The sequence below is a fragment of the Falco naumanni genome, chromosome 1, assembly GCF_017639655.2.
Source record: "Falco naumanni isolate bFalNau1 chromosome 1, bFalNau1.pat, whole genome shotgun sequence".
Classification (NCBI taxonomy): Eukaryota; Metazoa; Chordata; class Aves; order Falconiformes; family Falconidae; genus Falco; species Falco naumanni.
Window position 1 is genome coordinate 57,784,838 of NC_054054.1, and position 20,642 is coordinate 57,805,479.

Consider the following 20,642-nt stretch of genomic DNA (forward strand, 5'->3'; position numbering starts at 1 on the left):
CTTGCCTCAAATTAATATTTTAGGTGGGTAAACACAGCGTTTAATAGAAAGTGTATTATTTTTTTTGTTTCTTAGAGGAGAAAATAAAAGGTGTATATAATATATGTTTAATGTTGTTTTAAAGGTTTAATGTCTCTGTTTTAAGGTAATATTATGTTTACATAAGATTCCTAAATTGAGTATAATTTTTCATTCTGTTGCTTCTAGTTAATACCTCTCAGAGGACATTTTTTTTACTTGAGAACAAGTTGGGTTTACCATCAAACAGTTTAAAGTTCTTTGGCTTTCCATCGTATCCTTAGGTGTTAAATACAGGAGACTTCACAGTCATAGCTGTTAATTTAATAGGGTATTGGAAACTGGTATTTTCTCAAAGTTGGGTCACGTTCAGTTTGCAGTGGCAATGTGTGGGTTGAACCCCTGATTCAGTAAATAGCTGTGGGAATTCAGTCCTTTTCCTTCCCTTTTCCTGCACATCCCCCATTAGCAGCACCTTGTGTCAGAGTAGATATTTTTTCCAGTCTCTTGATTTCATAGCAGCAGCCCCGTTACCCATGAGCAGCTTGCTCATACTGCACTTACATGACTTTGGGGCATTTCTAACTCAATCCAGGTGTCTTAGAGCTGTCAGCAGGGTTATTGTTCCTGAAAACAATGTGTCTAGATATAAAGAACTAAGAACCGTGAATGCACGAAGAAAATGTGACAGACCCTCGTTGTTTTATGTTTACATGTATTTCCAGCTAATACACACCATATTTTCTTAAATCATTAACAAAGCCAACTGTTTTCCTGGAATATAGGTCCCTCTCTGCTCTTCAAAAAGCACAGTATGAATTTCACTTTGCATTACCATTTGTATTTCCAGTCATGTATGTTTACAATCTGACCTACCCACAAAGACATTGGCATTAAAAAAACCCTGAAGTTGTCCTATAGGCCGTCATACCTATATGTTCATTAATTACAATATTATTCATAATATCAATATGTTCATTAATTATGATATAATATGGACATGAATTAACTCAGTATTTATTGTAAAGCTAAGTAAATTTTATTTTATTCCTCAAACTAAATTTTAACTACATTAAAAAAAAATTAACTCTTACACCTTAAACACTAGGAAATGAGTCTGAATGCGTCACTATGACCATTTCTGGAAAAAAACCAAAACTTTTAACTGCTTTCACAATTTTGTAAAAATAAGCAGTTGCATGGCCAGTTGAAAGGAGCCAGTAGCATTACCCTCGAGTCAGTTGCTACTAACGTGCGTGAACACAGAGAAGGGGCTTGTGAAAATGTGCCTCAGCTCTAAAAGCTGGTAAAGCTCTACCAAAAATCCCGGCCCTGAATATTTTTGTCTTTCCCCAAACTAGCAGGCATGTTCATAGTCCCAAGTAAATACACAATTCAGACCTTTCCAGGGGTTTGTTCCTACTAAAGTTGTTTGGAACACATCTACATGAAAAAGAAATGTGTAAATGAAAAGTAATTTGATTAGCTTAATGAAAATTAAGCTGATATGTACAAGCCTGGGGAAATTGAATGTAGTATTCCAACGCGTCCACGAATCTCTTGCCTCCTGGCGATTCAAGAAGAAACCCTGACTTGCCCACTGTTTGCTGGACGCTGGAAGACTTGTTTGTTTTCCCTGTGCTGGACTCCTCGTTCCGCAGCCCTTGGTGAGGACCTCGTTCAGCCTGTGGGCGCTGCAGGGTGCACATGCAGCGGGCTCCCCCCCACCAGGCACGCAGCCAGGCTTTCTGACCTGCAACCAGAGTAAGGTATCGCTGTAGCCTCTTCAGTGAGACAATAGCACTATAAATATCTCTTAATTTTTTCCGTTTGGTCACTTATTAAATTCTTTGTAAAAACAAATGACGCTTGGGTTTTAATCTCAAGGCAATAAATGGGACAATTTGCATCTCGTTGCTATTTCGGGCTCTTGCCTCGGCTCTGTTCGTATGGGTTTGCCCTAGTTCAGCTAAGCCAATGCAGGTTTGGACACGGATATGCTCATATTGGACACAGTTTACTCGTATTCTCAGTACTTCATATTGATACTCGTACTCAATACTTAAGGTATTTTCTTTGCTGATGTAGGAACTGGACATAAACCACCAGCACCAGACAAAAGTTTTGAGGCTTCTTTGAGCACCTGCATTAGAACCTGAACCAAGGAACATCAGGGAGTCTTGTATATGAATGACCTTGGCCAGGGCACAGATTTCCAGTTCATAAGACCACGAAGGGAATTATTGTTTCCAATTGATGAGGAAAATAAAACAACTAGTATTTTTATTTAGCCAAAATCAAGCAATATAGCAAAACCAGAAATCCTTACCTGTTCAGGTAATAAAATGTGATGAAAAATAAACGAAATCTTGACTCTAACAGCTATTGAGAGAGCTGCTGGAGAGTAGGCGATAATCCCTTGGAGACACCATTTGTATGTATTTACTCCAGATACATGAAAACAGTATAATACTTAAGGAATCAGACGTTAACAACCATGATTTAAAGCGTTTGTTTCTGTTTGTTCTCTTTAATGTTAACGAATACCTGTTACTATGCTACTTATATATTACTGTTTTAATACTGCTTGTTTACTCATTTTTACTAAGTTACTGTTACTTTTTTTGATTGAGCAATACAAAATTTCCTGAGATTTTAATATACATGGCAGAATGGTACTACGTAGTTTCAACGTGCAGTCAGCGTGTCTTCTGTTTAGCAGAAGCATGGCTTTGCAAAACTAAAAAGCAAGTCTTGTGTGAGCTACTTTCATAATGCAGTACCACAGTAAACAAAGGATGTATGAGAAAGACATTGCACAGTTATCTGATATCAAGGATAGTCAATCAAATATAATTTTCACTTATTATTGAAACAAGACAAAAATCTTAAGATTAAAGAGAAATGGAGAGTTTGATAGATTTCTTTTGCCAGAACTCAAAGTACTTTATTCAGGATTAAAAATCCATAGCATATGTAACCTTTGTGGTGGTGGTTTGCCAGTTCCTCAGTGATGATGTAGGACTCTGTTTTCAGGATATGCAATCTTGGTGTGAAGAGCTTCTAAACCCAAAAATTTTCAATTCATTCCTTATACAGAATGCTGTACATTCCTGTCTACTCTCTCTATAAAGCTAATGCCAAAATAATTTTGTTTGGCTTAATTCTGTGGTTTAAATATAATTGTTAATCTTAACTATCTTAGGATAACTAGTATTTTAAAACAGCGTAACTGATACACGAAAGGGTGAATTCAGTTGCAGTAGCTGATGCTTAAACATCAACAGTGGATTATGAACCACGTCTAAATCATCTCCTAAATAAGCCATTCTAAGTAGGAGATGTTCCTGCTGGTACAGTGTCATGCAGTTAGTGTCTATGGCTATGAGCTTGCGTTGAAGAGCTGTGGTTTTCAGGTTCCCCTGAAGATTTCACGAAGGACTGCGTTTGTTTTTCCTCTCTCACTCTCTGCATGCTAGATAGCGTGCAGCTGCCAGCTGACTTCGAAGGCTGCCTTGTAGACACAAGCCACGCTGCGGTGTGACGCCTGAACGAGGAGCCCCTTCGGCACGTGCTCGCTGTGTGGGAGCAGCCGGGGGGCGGCCGTGCGGGCGTGGCAGCTCTGCCCGGCAGCCACCCACCAGCGCTGCCAGCTTCTCGGCAGCTTGGTGTGAAAGCCCCGTCTGGAGAAGGGCAGGCTCTGTGCCTGCCAGGGGGCGGCTCCCAAGATCGCTGTGATCTACTGGATCCGTGGAGCGTATCAGGAGCGAGTAAATGGCAAGCACCTGCTGCTGGGTAGGTTTGAATTTTGAAGTTTGTATTGTGCATGCGGCGATACAGCAGGCAGTAACATCTGGTTCAGTCAGGGCAGACCTCAGGCTACAGCTGGTGTGCGTGACGGGTAGGGTGAAAACACATCTCCCTTTGTGTGTTTTAGAGCATTAAAGCTGTTCCTTGCTCTGAAATACCTGAGCTTGCTGATGTGCCTGGCTGACACAGCACTGCTGCTGAATGCTCAACGCGCGCATGCACAAGAAGTAACACTTAGAAGTTCAGTTCAGTGCAGGGTTTATGCAAGATTCTAGCATCTCCTTTGGAAGTGCCACTGCTTTTGAACAATCTTGATGTCAAAGACAACGGGAAAAACATCCATTCCCACGCTAGCATTTTTTTTACCCTTCATCAGCAGAGAAAAATACTGTATTGTAATTAAAATGATTTAGATGTGTGTTTTCTTGACAAGCATAAGCTTGAGCCTTGTGCTCTCTGCACACGAAGATGTTTCGGTCTCCACTCATGGCTATTAGTTACCTGGGTTTTAGTTCATTTGGCAGGGCTTTTGTTTTTTTCAACAGCTTTAAGAATATAAGATTCACCATAATTGTCACCCTGTCCCTACACTGGCTAGTGATCCTTCTGGGAGGAGATCCTTCACCAGTACGCCCTCCTGTCCTTCTCTGACCACAGCCGAGAAGCTTCCTGACACAAAGGTTGCGTATGGATCACACAAATCCAGATGTTTCACAGCCACCCAGCCTCTGTGCAGATCGTGCCTTTTGGAGCCATCTTGCTTCCATCATATCCTGTGGCAAGAATAGCCATGATGGAATCGTAGTGTATAAAGAAGTGCTTCTTCGCTGTTTCCTTTAAAACTGGTTTCACTGAGTGCCAACTAGTTGTAATATCAGAAAAACCCAACAGCAATCACTCCTTCCTTATTCATATTTCACGCTGTTAGAGATGTCATATTACTCATCTTGAATTGTTTTCAACCTGGAAAGTGAGTTACTTAATCTCTTCTGAAGAAACCATTTTGTATCTCTTATCACTGTTTTTTAATTTTTTCCCCTCCTTTTTCTGTTTTGGCTCTGTTTTAGACTTTCTGAGGTGCATTGGAAGCACCACAATACGCAAGATGAGGGCATGCCACGGAATTGCTCTGTAGTATAAATGTATTTTTTCCTGTTTTTTCCTAGGAATTGTTAATGTCCTACTTGTCTTTCGGATGTCATAGACCACTGATCTTATGTGTTGCAACTATGCAAAATGACTCCCAGATCTCTGTACTGAGAATGTCAAGAGTAACTTAGAACAAACTGTGTGATGCAGTTAGTATTTTTCCCCATGACAATGAAGCTTATGACTCAGACTCAGTATTGAGATATTTTCCTAGCTCTATCATTTTGTCATCAAGAAACTTAAGTCATGTTTTCTTTTGTCAGATTATCTGTTAATATGTGGACCAGATGCCCCCCAGCATGTCCCCAGAATGCCTCTTAAGCCTTCTAGATTTTAAACTGGCTTTGTGAAGTCTCATTTATTTCTTGAGAACCTAATTTTCTTGAGAGACTTAACAGAAAAAAAAAAAAAGAAAAAATAACCCTCCAAATCCATACCAATGCATGTGCATGGCATGGAGTGTATCCCTTTGTTCCCACGTTCACTCTTGCAAAAAAACCATTAATAGATCTGTAAAGCATAACATCCTGCTGTGAAAGTGGTGATGATTCTTCGTAATATGTCACAGGTATACTTACGGCACTATAGGACTTTACAAATCCACCTATTTTAGAGGCAATTCCTCAAATGAAGTACACACTTGGGAAAATAGTACACCTTACAAAAGCTAAGTCTGTAAGTACTAGTGGCTTAGCATTTCTGAGATGTGGAACTCCTGCAATGCTGATGTCAGAAGTGGGATTCACTTTTTTTTGGTGCTTTCAAATAGAGCTCCGGTGTGTGATGCCAAAAATGAGTCGGGTGAGTGGGACAAATTACAGCAGCTCTTTCAAAAAGATTACAAAAGCTCTTTCAAAAAAATTACAAAAGCAGCTCTTTCACTGGCAGAAATTGTCATGAGGAAGAAGCTGCTGCTCCCAAATCAGCACTGCTGTCAGAGGTACCAGCGTGACGCCTTCATACCTACCACCTGGCCTGGTCCAGCATTTCTTGTAACTCCTGCCCCAGAGCAGCCCACCCTCCCCATTCGCTGTCATTGCACAGCATGCCGTGTTCTCTCATTCTCTCAAAACTTAATAAAGTAAGCTCCAAATCTTATTTTTGATAGGGATTTAGAAAAACTTGGATAGTAAGCGTTCATCTCCCTTTCACTCCTAGTTTTAAAAGAGAATTATATACCAGCTGGCTTGCCTAAAGTCCAATTACTAAGTTAGGATTAAAACAGGAATGTGCTTTGTTTTCAACATACAATTGCTTTTTCTTCTAAAACACAACTTTTTTTTTTTTTTTTTTTGTAATTTGGATTGAATACAGTATTTGTAAAATTATTTCAAATAGCTAATATAAAAGTCCCCAGGACAATCTATTGCAGTTGTTTGAGGTTAATGTCATTACAGCTTTCCTCTTTTACTCTGACCCTTTTTTTATTCATAATTTCATGAAGTGGATTGAGGCTTACATACACCTACTCCCTTTGAAAGCATTACGGCTGAAGAATGTATTTCGTTTCTTGATTTTAGCAAGTACACGGACTTAACCAAGCTGTGATATGCCTAAGCACAGTTAAACTCACTCATCTCTGGGTGACAAAAGTAAGCTCTACTTTCCAGACATAAATTAATAGGAAGCTATATATATTCATTGGAATTTTTTTAGCCTTTTTGTAACATATTCCTGCCAAAAGGGAATGTATATCCTATTATCAGTACAAGAAAATACTAAGAAAAGTTTTAGCACTATATAAAACAACGCTTGATCCTTTGTAAGGTCAACTATTTTTCCTCCTGGAGATCTCTTCCCCTCTTATTCCAGACTGAAATAATGATTACAAAAGCAACCAATTACCACAAATCTTTCCATATTATTTAGTAATTCACCCCTAAATTCAATGTATTTAACTTGTGCTTCAATTAAAACCAAATTCTTTAACCAACTTTATGGAATGCATGACAGTAGTGGTCAACATAGGTTAGCTCATTAAATTGTACATAATTACTACGGAACAGCTGTAGTAACTTACAGTTCTTAGAGCATTTTTTGTTAATCATCAGGAGCTTATCTACCCAAGCAGAAAAATCACGAAGGTCTGGTGGTGAGAGCACCTTTTGCATAAAGTAATAAAGTCAAACAACCAGCGTGCATTTAAACGTTCCTTTCTGCATCATGCAGCACAACTACTAACACCCCAACACCTGCTTTCTTATAGAACTCCTGTGAGCCATAAGGCACTTTTTCTTATTTCTTTGTCAAATCTTAAGAAGCTTAAGTTTAACTAGGTCCTATAAGCCATCCAATGCTAAAAAAATCCAGCATCTGTCCAATTCCACCCCTATAACACATACCCAGCTACCAGGAAAATTCCAACATCCCTGTAAGTCACAGCACAATGAAAGCCAGTTGGCTCTAATTCTAGCAAATTAACACGGTACAGAATGTGTTGTGAGTCTTTCCTATCCTTTTGTAGCTGGTGCTTTTGGGATACTCAGTTAACTTAAATCTTACATTATTTAAAATTTTTGAAGTTATATTTAAAAAATATTGAAACATCTTTACTACCTCATTATAAAGGCTCGTAGCCCCACTGCACGCTTGACTAGGTTGTTGGTTGAGCAAAGTGGGAGAAATTATATTGCAACAAAAAAATAACAAGCTTGCGTGTTATTTCTTCAATCAAGGAGTATATGTGGAGCCTGACACCTCACAGGCTTAAAAAATTATTTGGCCATAAATCCTCTGAAATACAGAAAAATGCTTTGAAAGACCCTCTAAAGAATGCTTTGCCCATTAGCTGTGCTCGTTTTTCCTTTGGTATGCACAAATTTAGTGCTAATACAGTTTAGATTCACAAACAGCCTTTTTTTCACAACAGTATCACAGTAACTCATGAACTTAGATCCACACAATTAGCTAATCAGAGTATTGCCTCTTGCAAAGTATGGAAATAAATTTAGGAAAAAAAAGATAATTTTTATATAACAGTACGTTTATTACAGCAAATAGGAAGCTTGAACAAAATTAAATTTAGAGCAAATTTAAGTAGCTTGTAACCCGAGGAGGTAACACTGACCACAAAAGCAACCTGTGAGAGTCTGACGTGAAAGGTCCCCTGTCACATGCATCACGTAATGGCTTGCCTCAGATAACCCAGGCCTGACTATAACCTTGGTGCAGTTTGTTGCTGTTATCTTGACAGCAGATGTCAGATGTAGGGAAAGTAGCTAAGACATGTCATCATTCGAGTTTTGCTGGCTATCACAGGACACCTGTGACAATTACATTTTCTTCACAAAGGAGGTCGACTTCTTTGTGGTTGTGTAACCCTCTCTGCCTGTAGCCCCTGTTGAAGACTCACCAAGGCTTACCTGCTGGTACACCAAGCATCCAGCTCTGACATGGCCCAGCTGTTTACCCTTGACTCAGACTGCTAAGAAAGAGCTAAGCAAGAAGTCTGTAAAAAGGTAAAAAGTGTAAAATTAAAGCCCCTGTTGAGACAGGGGTTCTTAGTAGTTCAAGAATTCAAGAGGGCAAAACCCATTTGGAAAGGTATAAAATCTTAAAGGAAAAAAGCCAGGGAGGCTAGTTAGTCTAACCTTTCTCCTTCTGCCTGGTGGCTGCCTGGCTAGTAAAGACTCTCTTACCAGGGTGGTATTTAGCCTAATAGCTTCTTAAATCCAGAATGTCTTTTGTGTGTAGTAACCATTTAACATTTAACAGTTCCTTTATAAGTTTACATGCTATGTATCCTGCTTGCAGAATCTCTTTGTGCCTGGGTAAACATGCCCAAAGCAGCTAGTTCAAAAGAGAGGTACTAACCACAGGCATAGTATAAAACCAAACAGACCCACCTACCCACCACCCCAAGAAAACAGCTGACAGTGAAGCCCAAACTTGTCAGTAGCTGTACATTTGATTTGCATGTGAACACCATCACTGCACTTAGGGGAAATGTCTGCTTTTGATTTCCTGAGATATTTCATGGAAGTTTGTGTATCATGCTGCTTGTAGAAAGCATGTGTGATCTAGTTCTAGCCTTGGATTGTGTGCAGACCATAAACTGTTCCAAAATATTTTATCTTCTTGTTCACTGTGAATGTGGCGTGTGCTTTTGATATCCCTGGCAAAGTGGACCCTTCTGTAAAATTGGCCAGTTAAAAGTTGGTTCAGCATAGGAACTGCAGTGTGACAATACCCTAATGAACTTTTAGCTTAGTACTCTTAAAACGCTCCATAAACAAGGAGCCATCTCCAAGACTGAATAGCTGCTAAACTGTGGAAAATCATTTAAGCATCCTCACACTCTTTCCTTCTGACATAGAAGACAAACATTCTAGCATATGCCATTTTGCTTGCTACACAAACTATTGCTGGCATCCAAGTACAATAGACAAATTTAATTTTTCAGCACTAAGAGAAAAATTGCACTGAAGGGAGGAAAATAAACCAAAACATGCTGAGACGAGAGAGAAAAGGAAAAATCAAAAAGTGCGTAACAAGAAACTGGCATTTATTATGAACAGAACTACATAACATTATGCAACTGCTTCAAATAAGGCAATTTACACCACACCGAAGACATTGATTCTTCTCTACAGAATAAAGTCGTGAAAGAAGATGCTGATCCATAAGATCTTTATCATCTTCACTACATCTGTAATGGAATGAAATGACCCATTATTTAGCTGAGTTGTACCTTGCTTTTGACATGAAATGCGCAGCTTCTTGGTGATTTCTGTGAGAACTCTGCAAAGTCCCTGAGGATAAAAGACATTACTCTTGGACTCATCAACAGGAGATAATTTTATGTGGGTGGTCTGCCTAGGCAGTGCCAAAGCTCACACTTTATGCTTAGCATGGATAGCATAGCATGCTAAATTCAGATTTTTTATTAAGACACAGAAGGGGTTATGAGGTTTATTATTTTCACTTTTTAACAATACAGGAAACAACGCAACGCTTATGGTAATTTCTTTTCCTAAGTTTCTGAAACCTGTCCATCAAAACTGATTTCTGACAAATTCAAAATGATCACACTGGCCCAAACATGTTGGCTTTTTCCTTCCAGCAATTAAAATTCGAAAGAAATACACCTGTCTTACGTTTGTTTTCAGACTAAGTTTCTGACTAAGCTTTCTAGCCCTTTCAAAAAAGGCACAGGAAGACCTAAGTGGCTGGTAAAAAGTGCAGCAATCAAGTTCTTTGATGAACACGTGAGCTGAACAGGGAACAGGTTCCACAGCAGAAATTCCAGGACCCACCGCAGGAGGAAAACAGAAGGGCCTCTGGCATCCTGCATTTTTCCCTTCATACAGCTGCAAGACTCCTTTGTATTTGGGACGATTTGGAATATATTTAAAAGCTAATTGGTACTTGTACACCAGAAAAAATACTGTCAGTTCACAGAAGGCTGAAAAAGGGAAGAAGTTGAAAAAGAACATGTGTTTGGATTTCAGGTTCAGCAGGCTCCAGCTCTGATAGACAGTGGTGGTAAATCCCACCATCAACATTTTATTCCACTACACAGGTAATTGCTACTAAGCGTTGGTCCTCAATTAAATATGCTTTGGGGTTCTTATTTGAAATAGGTGAGGACACTAGCCTACATAGGCAAACATTTATTTAAAAGAAAATCTTCAAAAGCACTTAATCAACACAGTCATGCAAGGGCTTAATTAAGCTTACAGCTGCTAAAAAGGATTTAGGATGTCATTCATTCACAGTTACCTAAGCCTGGCTCTCTCCTTCATGCTGGCACTAGCAAGTTACCCCTCAGAAAGGTTTCCTGTCCCCCCTCCCATCTCCTTACCGTCTGATACCCATCTAAAGCAGGGTACAGAGAAGCACTGCCCCTTTTGGCAGCAACTTTATTAGGTGAGCCTAAGCCAAAGTGCATTTTCTGCTAGTGGCTGAGCACTTGCAGCTCAATATAAAATGCTCAAGCAGTGGCAAAGTTGATTAAAACCAGGAATTTATTCTAATGGCTTCTTTCAGGATAATCCTTACTGCCATAACATATTGTTGCATAGTAAAAATTGATCAAAATCTCTCCTAAGTAAAGAGGTTCTGCTAGGCTGCTCCTCCTTCTAGATTGTCTGCAGTCATGCACTTTAGAGCAAGAAAAGGACCATCATCAATACCCTTGTCTAAACTCCTGCATAATATATGCCAGAGAGACTCAATCCAACAATTTCTGCATCACACTTCTGTTCAGAGCTACAGTTAGAGCCATAACAAACTCGCATGGCAGGATTTCAAACAGGCCTTCTGCTCTCCTCTCTTGCAGAAAGCCAAGCTACTTGCAAACACTTTCACACATTCTCCTGCCTGTGAGAAATGTAGGCCAGCTTACCACAAGCAGAAAGTGTGAAAATGCTTTTAAAAAGCCCAGCTGCTGGCCTGTTTTCCACAGACAAAGAGTGCAAGTGCTTTTAAACACTCCCCTGCCTTCCACACTGTAAACCCTCCGTTTTCACAAAGGGAATTTTTCCCTTTCTGGGGTGAAACCATCACATCAGCCATCTCCCCTGCCCCACCATGTAGCTGCTCTAGCACCACTATTATATTACCCTCACGAAGGCTCTAGCTAAACCGTAGTACTGGATGCAAAAAATAACCCCACCAGATAAACAAACCCACCCCCCAACTGTGTCTGCTTTTAGATTCTCAATATTTCTATGACTTATCCATAATCATTTGATTCTTTAGTAAAAAAGTTGGAAATTGAAAGGAGCTATATTTGGTTTTGTACAAGTAGTCAATCCAAATTAATTCCGATTAGGTGAATAACCAATACTTTGCTACAGCTAAAGCAGAAATTCCTCCAAAATTGGGGGTTTAAAATTAGCATAAAATAATGTAAAGTAAAAATGAAGAAACAAATTTAATTAGAAACCACAGATAGAGAATATTTCCTTGAATAATGCTCAGGTTTTAATCCATGATTAAAATCCATGGTTTTCACTACATTGTTCAAAGGTTTCAGGTAAGAATACCACCCAACAAGGAAAATAAAATAAGAATTTACTTTAAATTTCAAGGTTGCCTACCTGGGTCTAAGATGCTGAAGGAACTGAACCTTCTTTCTCATTCGATTGCAGTTTTGCCTCATAATCTTTGCTAGTATGATGACAATGCCTACAATATTGAAAACAGATAAAATTTTCAAGAATTTTACAGGATTTCTTCTAATACAACCATATGGCATTCTTGCAAATGTTCTTGAACAAGTAATCTCTTGCCTGTGTTCTCCAATTCTTATACCTGCTTTACGGGACAAACTGTAAAAAATGGCATCTAAAAGTCTCAGCCAATAAAACCTCATTAATATTATTAACTACCATCTCTAGCAATCGCCATTTTCTGAGCGGGAAGAGAGTTCTTGCCACCACGCCTATCAATAACGAGCAAACAGAGTTACGAGCAAGGTATGAAATACAAGAGAGTGACAAACGGCCACTTTGCGTAACGTCAAGTGAGGAAAGTAATAGCTTTGTTATGTGGGGGAAGAATGGAAGAGAGATGTGAACAATGAAGAAGCTTCCCATTGCCAGTCCAGCATTTCTGTAGGCACAGAAGCTCACGTTGGTCTGGAGGAAAGATGTGGAAAGAGAGGAGAATGATTTTGTGGGTAGGATTTTTGGAAATGTATTTTGCGTGTGAAAGGTGCAGATGAGAAGCCATATTGAGAATGAAAAGCGGTACTGGCAGTTGAAGGAGGAGCTTGGAAGGAAGTCGAGAGACTGATTTGACAGGGGGGAGTGCTTTATGTGAAGTTCATAAAACAATGACTGAAACATGCCAGGTGACAGGACGTAACCACTGAGATCTATCATATGGTTAGACTTGCCAGGTGGAAAAAATGCCCTCAGTTTGTGCTCTTCATGGTTTGGCATGAGAGCATGAGGTTGGGCAAAGCCACAGCGGAGGAGGCTGGGATGTGGGTTGAGATTGAAACTGTTGTTAAAATATGAGGATAGTGTAAAAAAAATCTGCAGCATATTTGGCCTGATATATGGTACAAAGAAAGACACAAAGGGCCAAAGTGATGTCATGGATGATGGTTAAACACTCTAGAGGCACAATACTAGATGAAAAGAGAGCTAGTAACTGCTGTCCCATTACACTTAGAAGTACAATAATTTAATTTAACTAATGGATTTCCTAACAACAGGTATTACACCAAGTTTAATTTGCATTTTCTGAAGAATATTTAGTAGTTGCTAATACTGTCATATACAGCCTAAGAATATGAGTAATACTTCATGACCTGGTCACTGAATTTAAATTTGTAGTTTTGCTGCATATAATTTTTACTATGTTTTAGACTGTTTCATTCTAGGATTAATAATTTAAATAACCACAAACCTTTTTTGTTGTGGACCAAATGGTACAATACCAATTTTCTGGAACTTTTTTTGGCATTCTCCTATGTATGACATCTTTCCAATGGCAAAACCTAAGACACCAGCAACTATAAAGACAGAAAAAACCCCACTGTTAGTACAAGGGCTTAAATTAGGAGTCTGCAATCGGCTCCATTTTAATCATATGACAAATTGTATGTAGCATGTCTTCTCAAAACACGTCACAAACACATAGAAGTTATACAGGGATTACACAGATGATTTCAGTAACTACTGAAAACTGGCTACTATCATAAGATATAGCAACTGGTCCAAGACAATGTATACTGGAAAAGGATACCATATTCAGCTGGAATGGTAAGATTTCAGATTCAGACAAACAGATTATAGAGATAGCTCACAGTGGAATTAATTCACAACGTCAGCACTGATTTCTCTTGCCCTTGTGTACACACCATGGTATATTTCTAACGATCGCAGTTTTAACACTATCTTCTCTGGGCTTCTAAGAAGCTAGAACATCAGCCTCCCAAACCATCGCGTTGGGACTTTCACTCATTACAGAGTCAGAATAAAAACAGTGCTTCAATATCCCCATTTTTCTGTTGAACTCTGCTGAAGAGAGAATCAACTTCATTTCTTGCCATTTAAGAGACACCTTACTGTACTGTACAGTTTCTGTGCTTTATTTGTTTTCTTTATCAATTCATCATCATGAATTAGACAGTTACAATCAATCAAATGAACATATAAAAAGGAACATAGTATTTTATATATTATACTACGATGACTCCTTGATACCATAAATTGTGTGATCTGCTAAGCATGGCTGATCAATGAGGCTGACATTATTTATAAAACAAAGATGAGATTTGAGTTTTTACTAATTTGAGAGGCTATATTAAGTAAACATAAGCTGCTACTGAAAATGTTTACATTAAAAGAACCTTGTTTCATAGATTTATTTTTAAACATAGCAGAATTCTGATTTCCTAAAGCACTGTGGTAATATCTCATAAATTTAAAAAAAAGAAGAGTTTGAAAAGAAATTCAGAGAGATGCATCTGAGGTCTGCATACTGCCTGTAAATAACCTTTCCATTCCTTTTAGAATTGAGTACAACTTACTTGCCATCTTAGGTAATGCACCAAATCTTGGGGTTGCTGACAAAATACCTATGATTAAAAGAAATAGTCAGAAAGCTTATTCACTTGAGGAACTCACCAGTACTCAAAACCAAGACAGTATTTTTTCTACAAGGTTTTGCATTTCTGAAGGTGAAGACTGTATGAAAAGTCCACTAACTCAGATTTAGGAACATCAGGGCACTTCCCATTCTGCTAGTTCTTAGTGCATCTGTTTTAGGGCAGTTCTAGAGTAATAGAAGGAAAAAAATCTGGACTTTGCTGGATTCAGTTCAGGCAGGGGTTCAGAGTGTAAATCAACATGAAAGCAGCATGGCTGCGAGGGATGACACCTGCAGCACTGCAGGAGGAGATGGTGCTTATGTTTCAGCACAAACCAACCCTGCAAATATAACAGCAAACTGAAATCTCTTACTCAGGGTCCAGCTCCTTGTGCTGTGAGAAGCAGGCCCAGACTATTCTTCAGTAGTTTTCTGTGGCTATGGATTAAACTAGTATTAAACTGTACCACTGGTATCCAGCCTCCTCCTCTGGAGAGATGATACATTTTGCCTTTAAGAGGAGAATACAGTGTGCTGAACAAGAAAACCAAAAGATTACCTTTAGCTTTTCCCATCAAAATCCACCTTCCCCCAGTTAAGACCAGGAGGTGAAACCAGTATGCCTCTGAGAGCCTGTGTGCGTGGCAGAGGAGTGCCGTGCTCTGGAGGAGGGCTCCACACAGCAAGATTACCACAGCAAAGGGATGGGAACACTGGCTGCACTGTTACATGCATTCAGACAGTGTTAATGAGGCTCAGAAGCTCCAGCTTCTTCTAGAGGCAGCGTACTGCATGCAATCATCAGAAAGGAGTGTTTAGACAGAGGAGCATTCAGTCTACGCTAAGTGCAAGGGCCTTCGCCCACTGGCATCTATGCAATTTTAAATCGTGTCTCTCCGAGAAGGGAGGAGCAAAATTGTTGTTTGTTTCTAAACAGCTCCGCCTTCCCGCCCAGTTGTTGACACCAGTCATGATTATTTAATATAGGCATTTGTTATTTCACGGCTGATCAGAAACATCCAAGTACAATGGAAAGAAACTGAGAAGAGTACTCGGTGCCAGAGGCTGCAATGTTAGCAACTGAAACAACCCCAGTGCCCTTCCTGTCACTGCTCACCCTTTTTCAAATGGGTAATCCTTTGTCTTCCTCCACACACTCTCCCTTGCTCCTTCCCTCCCTGTCCTCCTGCAAGCTCATAGGTCAAGAATGCAATAGGGAACCCACATCAGCCTCTTGTGGTATAGCACAGCTTTTAGGTTTTCTACTCTAGTCCTCCCTATCATCTTAGAAAAACAAAAAAGAATGCGATGAGGAGGAAACATGGCAACGGTGCCTGAAACAAAACAAGGGGCTTGCAACCACACACAGTGAGAAAAGGCTGAGCCATTTCCACTTTCTCCATTTGCTGTCTCCCACCACCCATCTCTTATAGCCCCTGGATTCTTTTCTGCTTCTTGCTTCAGGCCCTGCGATTTTCCTCCTACCTGCCCCTGCTGTAACTCACTGCTGATGCAGGGTGAAGGACTGTCTTATTTGCTCCTGTGGGATACACCATCTTAGTGGTCTTCAGGGTGGATGCCCTTCACCCTTTACCCAAAACACTAACCTCAACTTTATTATTAGTCAAGACCCCCCAAAGGGCAACACAAGGCACAATGTGTAGAACCAGGCTCATCCATCACATAAACAGAATACAATTATCTTTTGTGTTAGCCTGAGATCACAAGCCATCTCTATAAAAAGCCCTCTGTCTCCTCATTTTGGCAGTATTCCTTGTCCCTTTGCACCAAAGCTGTATTCATACTGATATATGGTCACTGTAAAAACATTGCCAAATAAACCAACAGTTCGAACTAGAGTACCTGATTTTGATGCCCTTGCTCAAGTTGTACAATGCTCTGCCCTGCAAGCAGACCCAGTGAAGACTCTACACAAATACATGTGATCGTGGTGACAGACTCTAGCCACCAGTCTTTGAATTTGTGAATTTTCTTTTCAGTTAATGTCCTTTCAAATGAATGACTGTGGCAATGCACACATAATGATCAGACCACTATAACAATGATGGCGATGAGTGAAAGGAATATTGATCTTGAAAAACAGCAGGCTTTAGGAAAACTTGCATTTCAGTAGTAATTGCAGAGTCTCAACTTCGTAACTGTCTCAAACCACAACAATAACTTAGGACCATCATGTGTGTTTATATTTACCTTTTGAGACTAGTCCCTGGGTGACAAGCATGCTCCCAAGAGACAAAGGAAGAGCTGTAAAAATAAAAAGGAGAAGAATATACAGTATCAGCCAAAATTTGTTATCTATTTGTTAAATACGTTACTCTTTTATATGTCAAATATTTTATATGTTAAATGGTTTATATGCTTACAATAAACATATTACTCATCTTCTAAACATTAACTTTACATACTGTCTTAATCACCTATTCTATCTGCTCATTCAGATTATTGTATTTTCAAAGGCAAGGACGGCTTCACATAGTGCCAGACATCAGGCATGCTGCAGCATCTGGAGCTAATGCATTACATATATTTATAAAATAATAGCTTCCATAATCTGAATATCTCTTCTCAGTACTGCAACACTAGTAATGACAGCAGCTCCAATTAAATGCTGAAACCTTTTTTAATCTTCTCATTTCAGAAAACGTGTAATTTAGATACAGACTGACATGGTGGACTTAAAAGGCACCAAAACACTGAGTAACTAATTTTTCAGATATCCTAACACCTGAAGGATTTTACAAATCCAAGACACATAGCCATGACTGCCTTTCATTCAAAGGCAAGAATAAGTATGTAATAAAATTATTTGACTACAAGAATAGAACCAACTCCATGAGTGTAAAAGTAAATTCATACTAAACAAAAGCTTAATTCAACCACATTTACCTACAATGATTACGCAAATAATACAGTTAACCCTGTAATAACATATTGCTCAACTTAAAATAGAGTGACAGAGTTAACTCACAATAATATTCCAACAAACCCCAATGTATTACAATAAATGGCACGGCATTTCCAGCCAGTTTTACATAAATATATAAAGAAGTCATTCTCAGTGTGATAAGAACACATTTGGATCACTCACCTCTGTACCAGAAACTTTCCTTTTTGCATTCTTCACGGATCCTTACAATTTCTTCAGAGTTGTGAATTTTTGAGATGGGACAATAGAACATTGGCTGAAAGGATAAACCTAGGTTAGCTTATTGAATTTCATCTCACAGGAAGAAAAAAAATAAATCCATTAAAGACAACAAATTATTTAAGAAACAAATAAAATACAATGCAAAACCCAACAACCAAGCAGAACTCCTTGTTCTGTTGTTAGCAGTGTGATGAAATAACACCCCAACACAGAAAGAACTACATAGGCTTTAAGTTAAAACCACTCATCCTGTTGGTTTGTACTTCCCTAAAATAGCTCAGCTGCTGCTTACACCAGAAGTATATTGCTTTATTTCTGTTAGCCATTTCATTCTCATAAGCTACATCATCTTCTGGTAAAGAAATTACAGGAAATAAAGGCAGAGTGGTAGTTTCTAAAAACAAAGTTCTGCCCCATACAGAAGTCAATTTAAGTTCAGTCAGAGCAGATTTTGCAAGTATTCAGAAAAAGGGTCAACACAAATTGTCAGATTCCCCTAACTAGCCTAACTTTCTCTCTGAGCAGTTTAAATACATTCATGGCATTAATTGAACTCAACCATACCGGCTTCACCTTCATAATAATTAGTTTGCCAACAGGCTTCTTTCAGGCTAATGGTAACTCTTTATTTTTCCATTTTGATTGTGAAAAAAAAGACAGTATTCTCTCTTGCATTCTACTGTCCAGGGCATCGCCATGAGGATATAAGTAGATTATTTTTCTTTATGAGATGACTTGGTTATCAGTGTTAGCACTTGTAGTACCATTATCGGACATCTGAAATATACGGGTGTACTGATTTTGGCTGGGAAAGAGTTATTCTCCATAGTAGCTGGTATGGTGCCGCATTTCAGGTTTGTGACCAAACCAGTGTTGACTGGAATGTTTTAGTTATTGCTGAGCCGTGCTTACACAGCGTCAGCCTTTTCTGTTTCTCAGGCTGCCCCCCCAGTGAATTGGTAGGGGACGCAGCTGGAGCAGCTGACCCCAACTGACCCAAGGGATACCCCATACCGTATGACATTGCGTTCAGCAATAAAAGCTGGGGGAAAGAAGGAGTCATCATTAAGTTAAAATTAATGGAAATTTTAACATTTTTCTGCAAAAACATCACATCTACAAACATACTTATTCTTGAAAGCAAAACCAGACTTCATAGAACAAGCAGTGCCTTGTGAAAAAGAGCACACTAGTCTATTACAGGATTCTACCTCATTTTATGGCTGACTGATCCATGATTTTGTAACCATAATAATAAAATGCATTTACTGGCTGCAGCCACACATTTCACATTTTAGCTAATTAATATCTCAGTCCTTCTTTAAGCACTGCTCCCACTAAAGTTAATGGTGGTGCTGCTTGGGTAAACAGTACAGAACTGACTCCACTCCAGACCGTAGAGAACCACTCCAAACTGGTTTCACAGCAAGGTCACAGCAAATACAATAAAATCCAAACAAGCTGAGTGAAAGATAAGGAAATTAGTGTCAGAGCCCTAAGTGGACCAGCAGGCTTTGCAGCCTTTCTGCCCCCATACACGCCCTGCCAGGGGTTTAGTTGCTTGGGCTCAAAGTCAGCTGTAATATGGCACAGTTGTGTAACACTAAATGAGATTGCTGTAAAAACAGCAAAGCTGGGGGAAAGATCTGCAAGAAGCTTTTGCCCAGGGCCTCTGCCCCTCGGCTCAGGACCTGCATTTAAGCTCGGGCCCTCACCCTAACTGTGTTGTAGGTATGCCTGCACCCAGCTTTTTGCCACGATGATCCCTACCTTGCTTTGCTAACTTGACCTCCTGCCTTGCTATCAGACGTGCCTTATTCCCACGGCCTTGCAGGGCAATCACTGGACTGACTGATGGTTGGCTGTCTCCGTTGGTTAACATCACCGGATCTGCTCTGCTCCTCTTTTTTGGGGTACTGTGGAACTATGTTCTTTGCCCCGGAGTGAAGTTACAACCCCTGCCCACTTTGCTGTCACTGGTGGCTCCCAGGTCACCTTTCCTTGCGGATCAGTCCACTTTTGCAGCTCTCTGGCAGTGCCTGGTTAGCACCAAGGTCATACCACATTTAAATTCCTTAATTTCTCCACCAGAGGGGAATGCCTTTCTCCTGCACAGCTGGAGGGCAGGTTCTTGTGCAATACTCTTTCCCTCTCCCATTCTGAATACATATCCATGTGAATGCACAACTCAATGGGGACATTTATTATCCAGTTACACTGGACTAGTACTCAGACACTAGGGCTCTGCCAGCTCATAACTAGTTTAACTAGCATAGCGTAAATCAGAGCCCACTATCTTAAGACTCAAAAGCTCCTAGCCGCCTGAGTGTAGTGAACCAGGAAGAATAACACATAGCCTTTTCTTCTCTCCATTTATACGCTTAAGCTAACAGACATCTGTTTCTCTCTTCAGTAAGAGCCACCAATGCAAAACCTCAGTTATTCACTAGCAATAGCATCAAAATAAAAGGGAGGAAACCCAACTTACCCATCCAGTTTGCTCCAGTGGAGATGTCTGACTTTCCTGTTGGGTTGTTTTGGAAGACATTGCCTCTTTCCTTGTATCCTGCTGCCGATCTTGGGTCAGCAGAAATGAAGTGTTTTATGCTTGGCTACCTCTTTCTGCTAGGTACAAAGGTAAAAAGCCAAAGTACCATATTGATACTGTAGGTTCAGTGTTCACCTAGAAATAATAATGACCAAGCTGAGATGAGTATTTTTTTCAGACGAGAGCATTCAGTCACTTGATTATATACAGTTTAAAGCACAGTGTTACCACTTAGTAGCAATACAGAGTTGTGTGTAGCCTAATTCAAACAGGGAAGCTGGTAAATACAATTAGATGTTGGATCATAATATAGCACAGAGCTCTCAATCATAAAAAAATGGGAACAAATATGAGCAAGTAATCCAAAACCTGTCTAATTTTTATTGTATTGCAGGTGAAAAA

The 20,642-nt window shown here is 39.6% G+C and overlaps 1 protein-coding gene across 2 annotated transcripts; it reads right to left on the reverse strand.

Moving 5' to 3' along the window:
- Positions 1-9,464: 9,464 nt before the first annotated feature.
- OCIAD2 (OCIA domain containing 2) lies at positions 9,465-20,371 on the reverse strand. 2 transcript variants are annotated; one of them, XM_040595359.1, is made up of 7 exons: positions 20,181-20,371; positions 17,633-17,726; positions 16,735-16,788; positions 14,465-14,512; positions 13,339-13,444; positions 12,021-12,108; positions 9,465-9,625 (listed from the first exon to the last, which is right to left on the reverse strand). In XM_040595359.1, exons 1-6 carry the CDS (start codon positions 20,238-20,240, stop codon positions 12,027-12,029), a joined length of 444 nt encoding a protein of 147 aa, XP_040451293.1. In that variant the 5' UTR covers positions 20,241-20,371; the 3' UTR covers positions 9,465-9,625; positions 12,021-12,026. The 2 variants fall into 2 exon arrangements, with proteins under 2 accessions (XP_040451293.1, XP_040451300.1); XM_040595366.1 differs by lacking the exon at positions 20,181-20,371 and adding an exon at positions 17,848-17,930.
- Between the last annotated feature and the right edge of the window lie 271 nt (positions 20,372-20,642).

Excerpts from the sequence above, each read along its gene's own strand:
- OCIAD2 (XM_040595359.1), bottom strand. The coding sequence starts at position 20,240 with ATGTCTTCCAAAACAACCCAACAGGAAAGTCAGACATCTCCACTGGAG. Across the intron at positions 17,727-20,180 it reads CACTGGAGCAAACTGGATGG|CCAATGTTCTATTGTCCCAT; the intron begins GTAAGTTGGGTT and ends TTATCCTTTCAG. Across the intron at positions 16,789-17,632 it reads GGAAAGTTTCTGGTACAGAG|CTCTTCCTTTGTCTCTTGGG; the intron begins GTGAGTGATCCA and ends TTATTTTTACAG.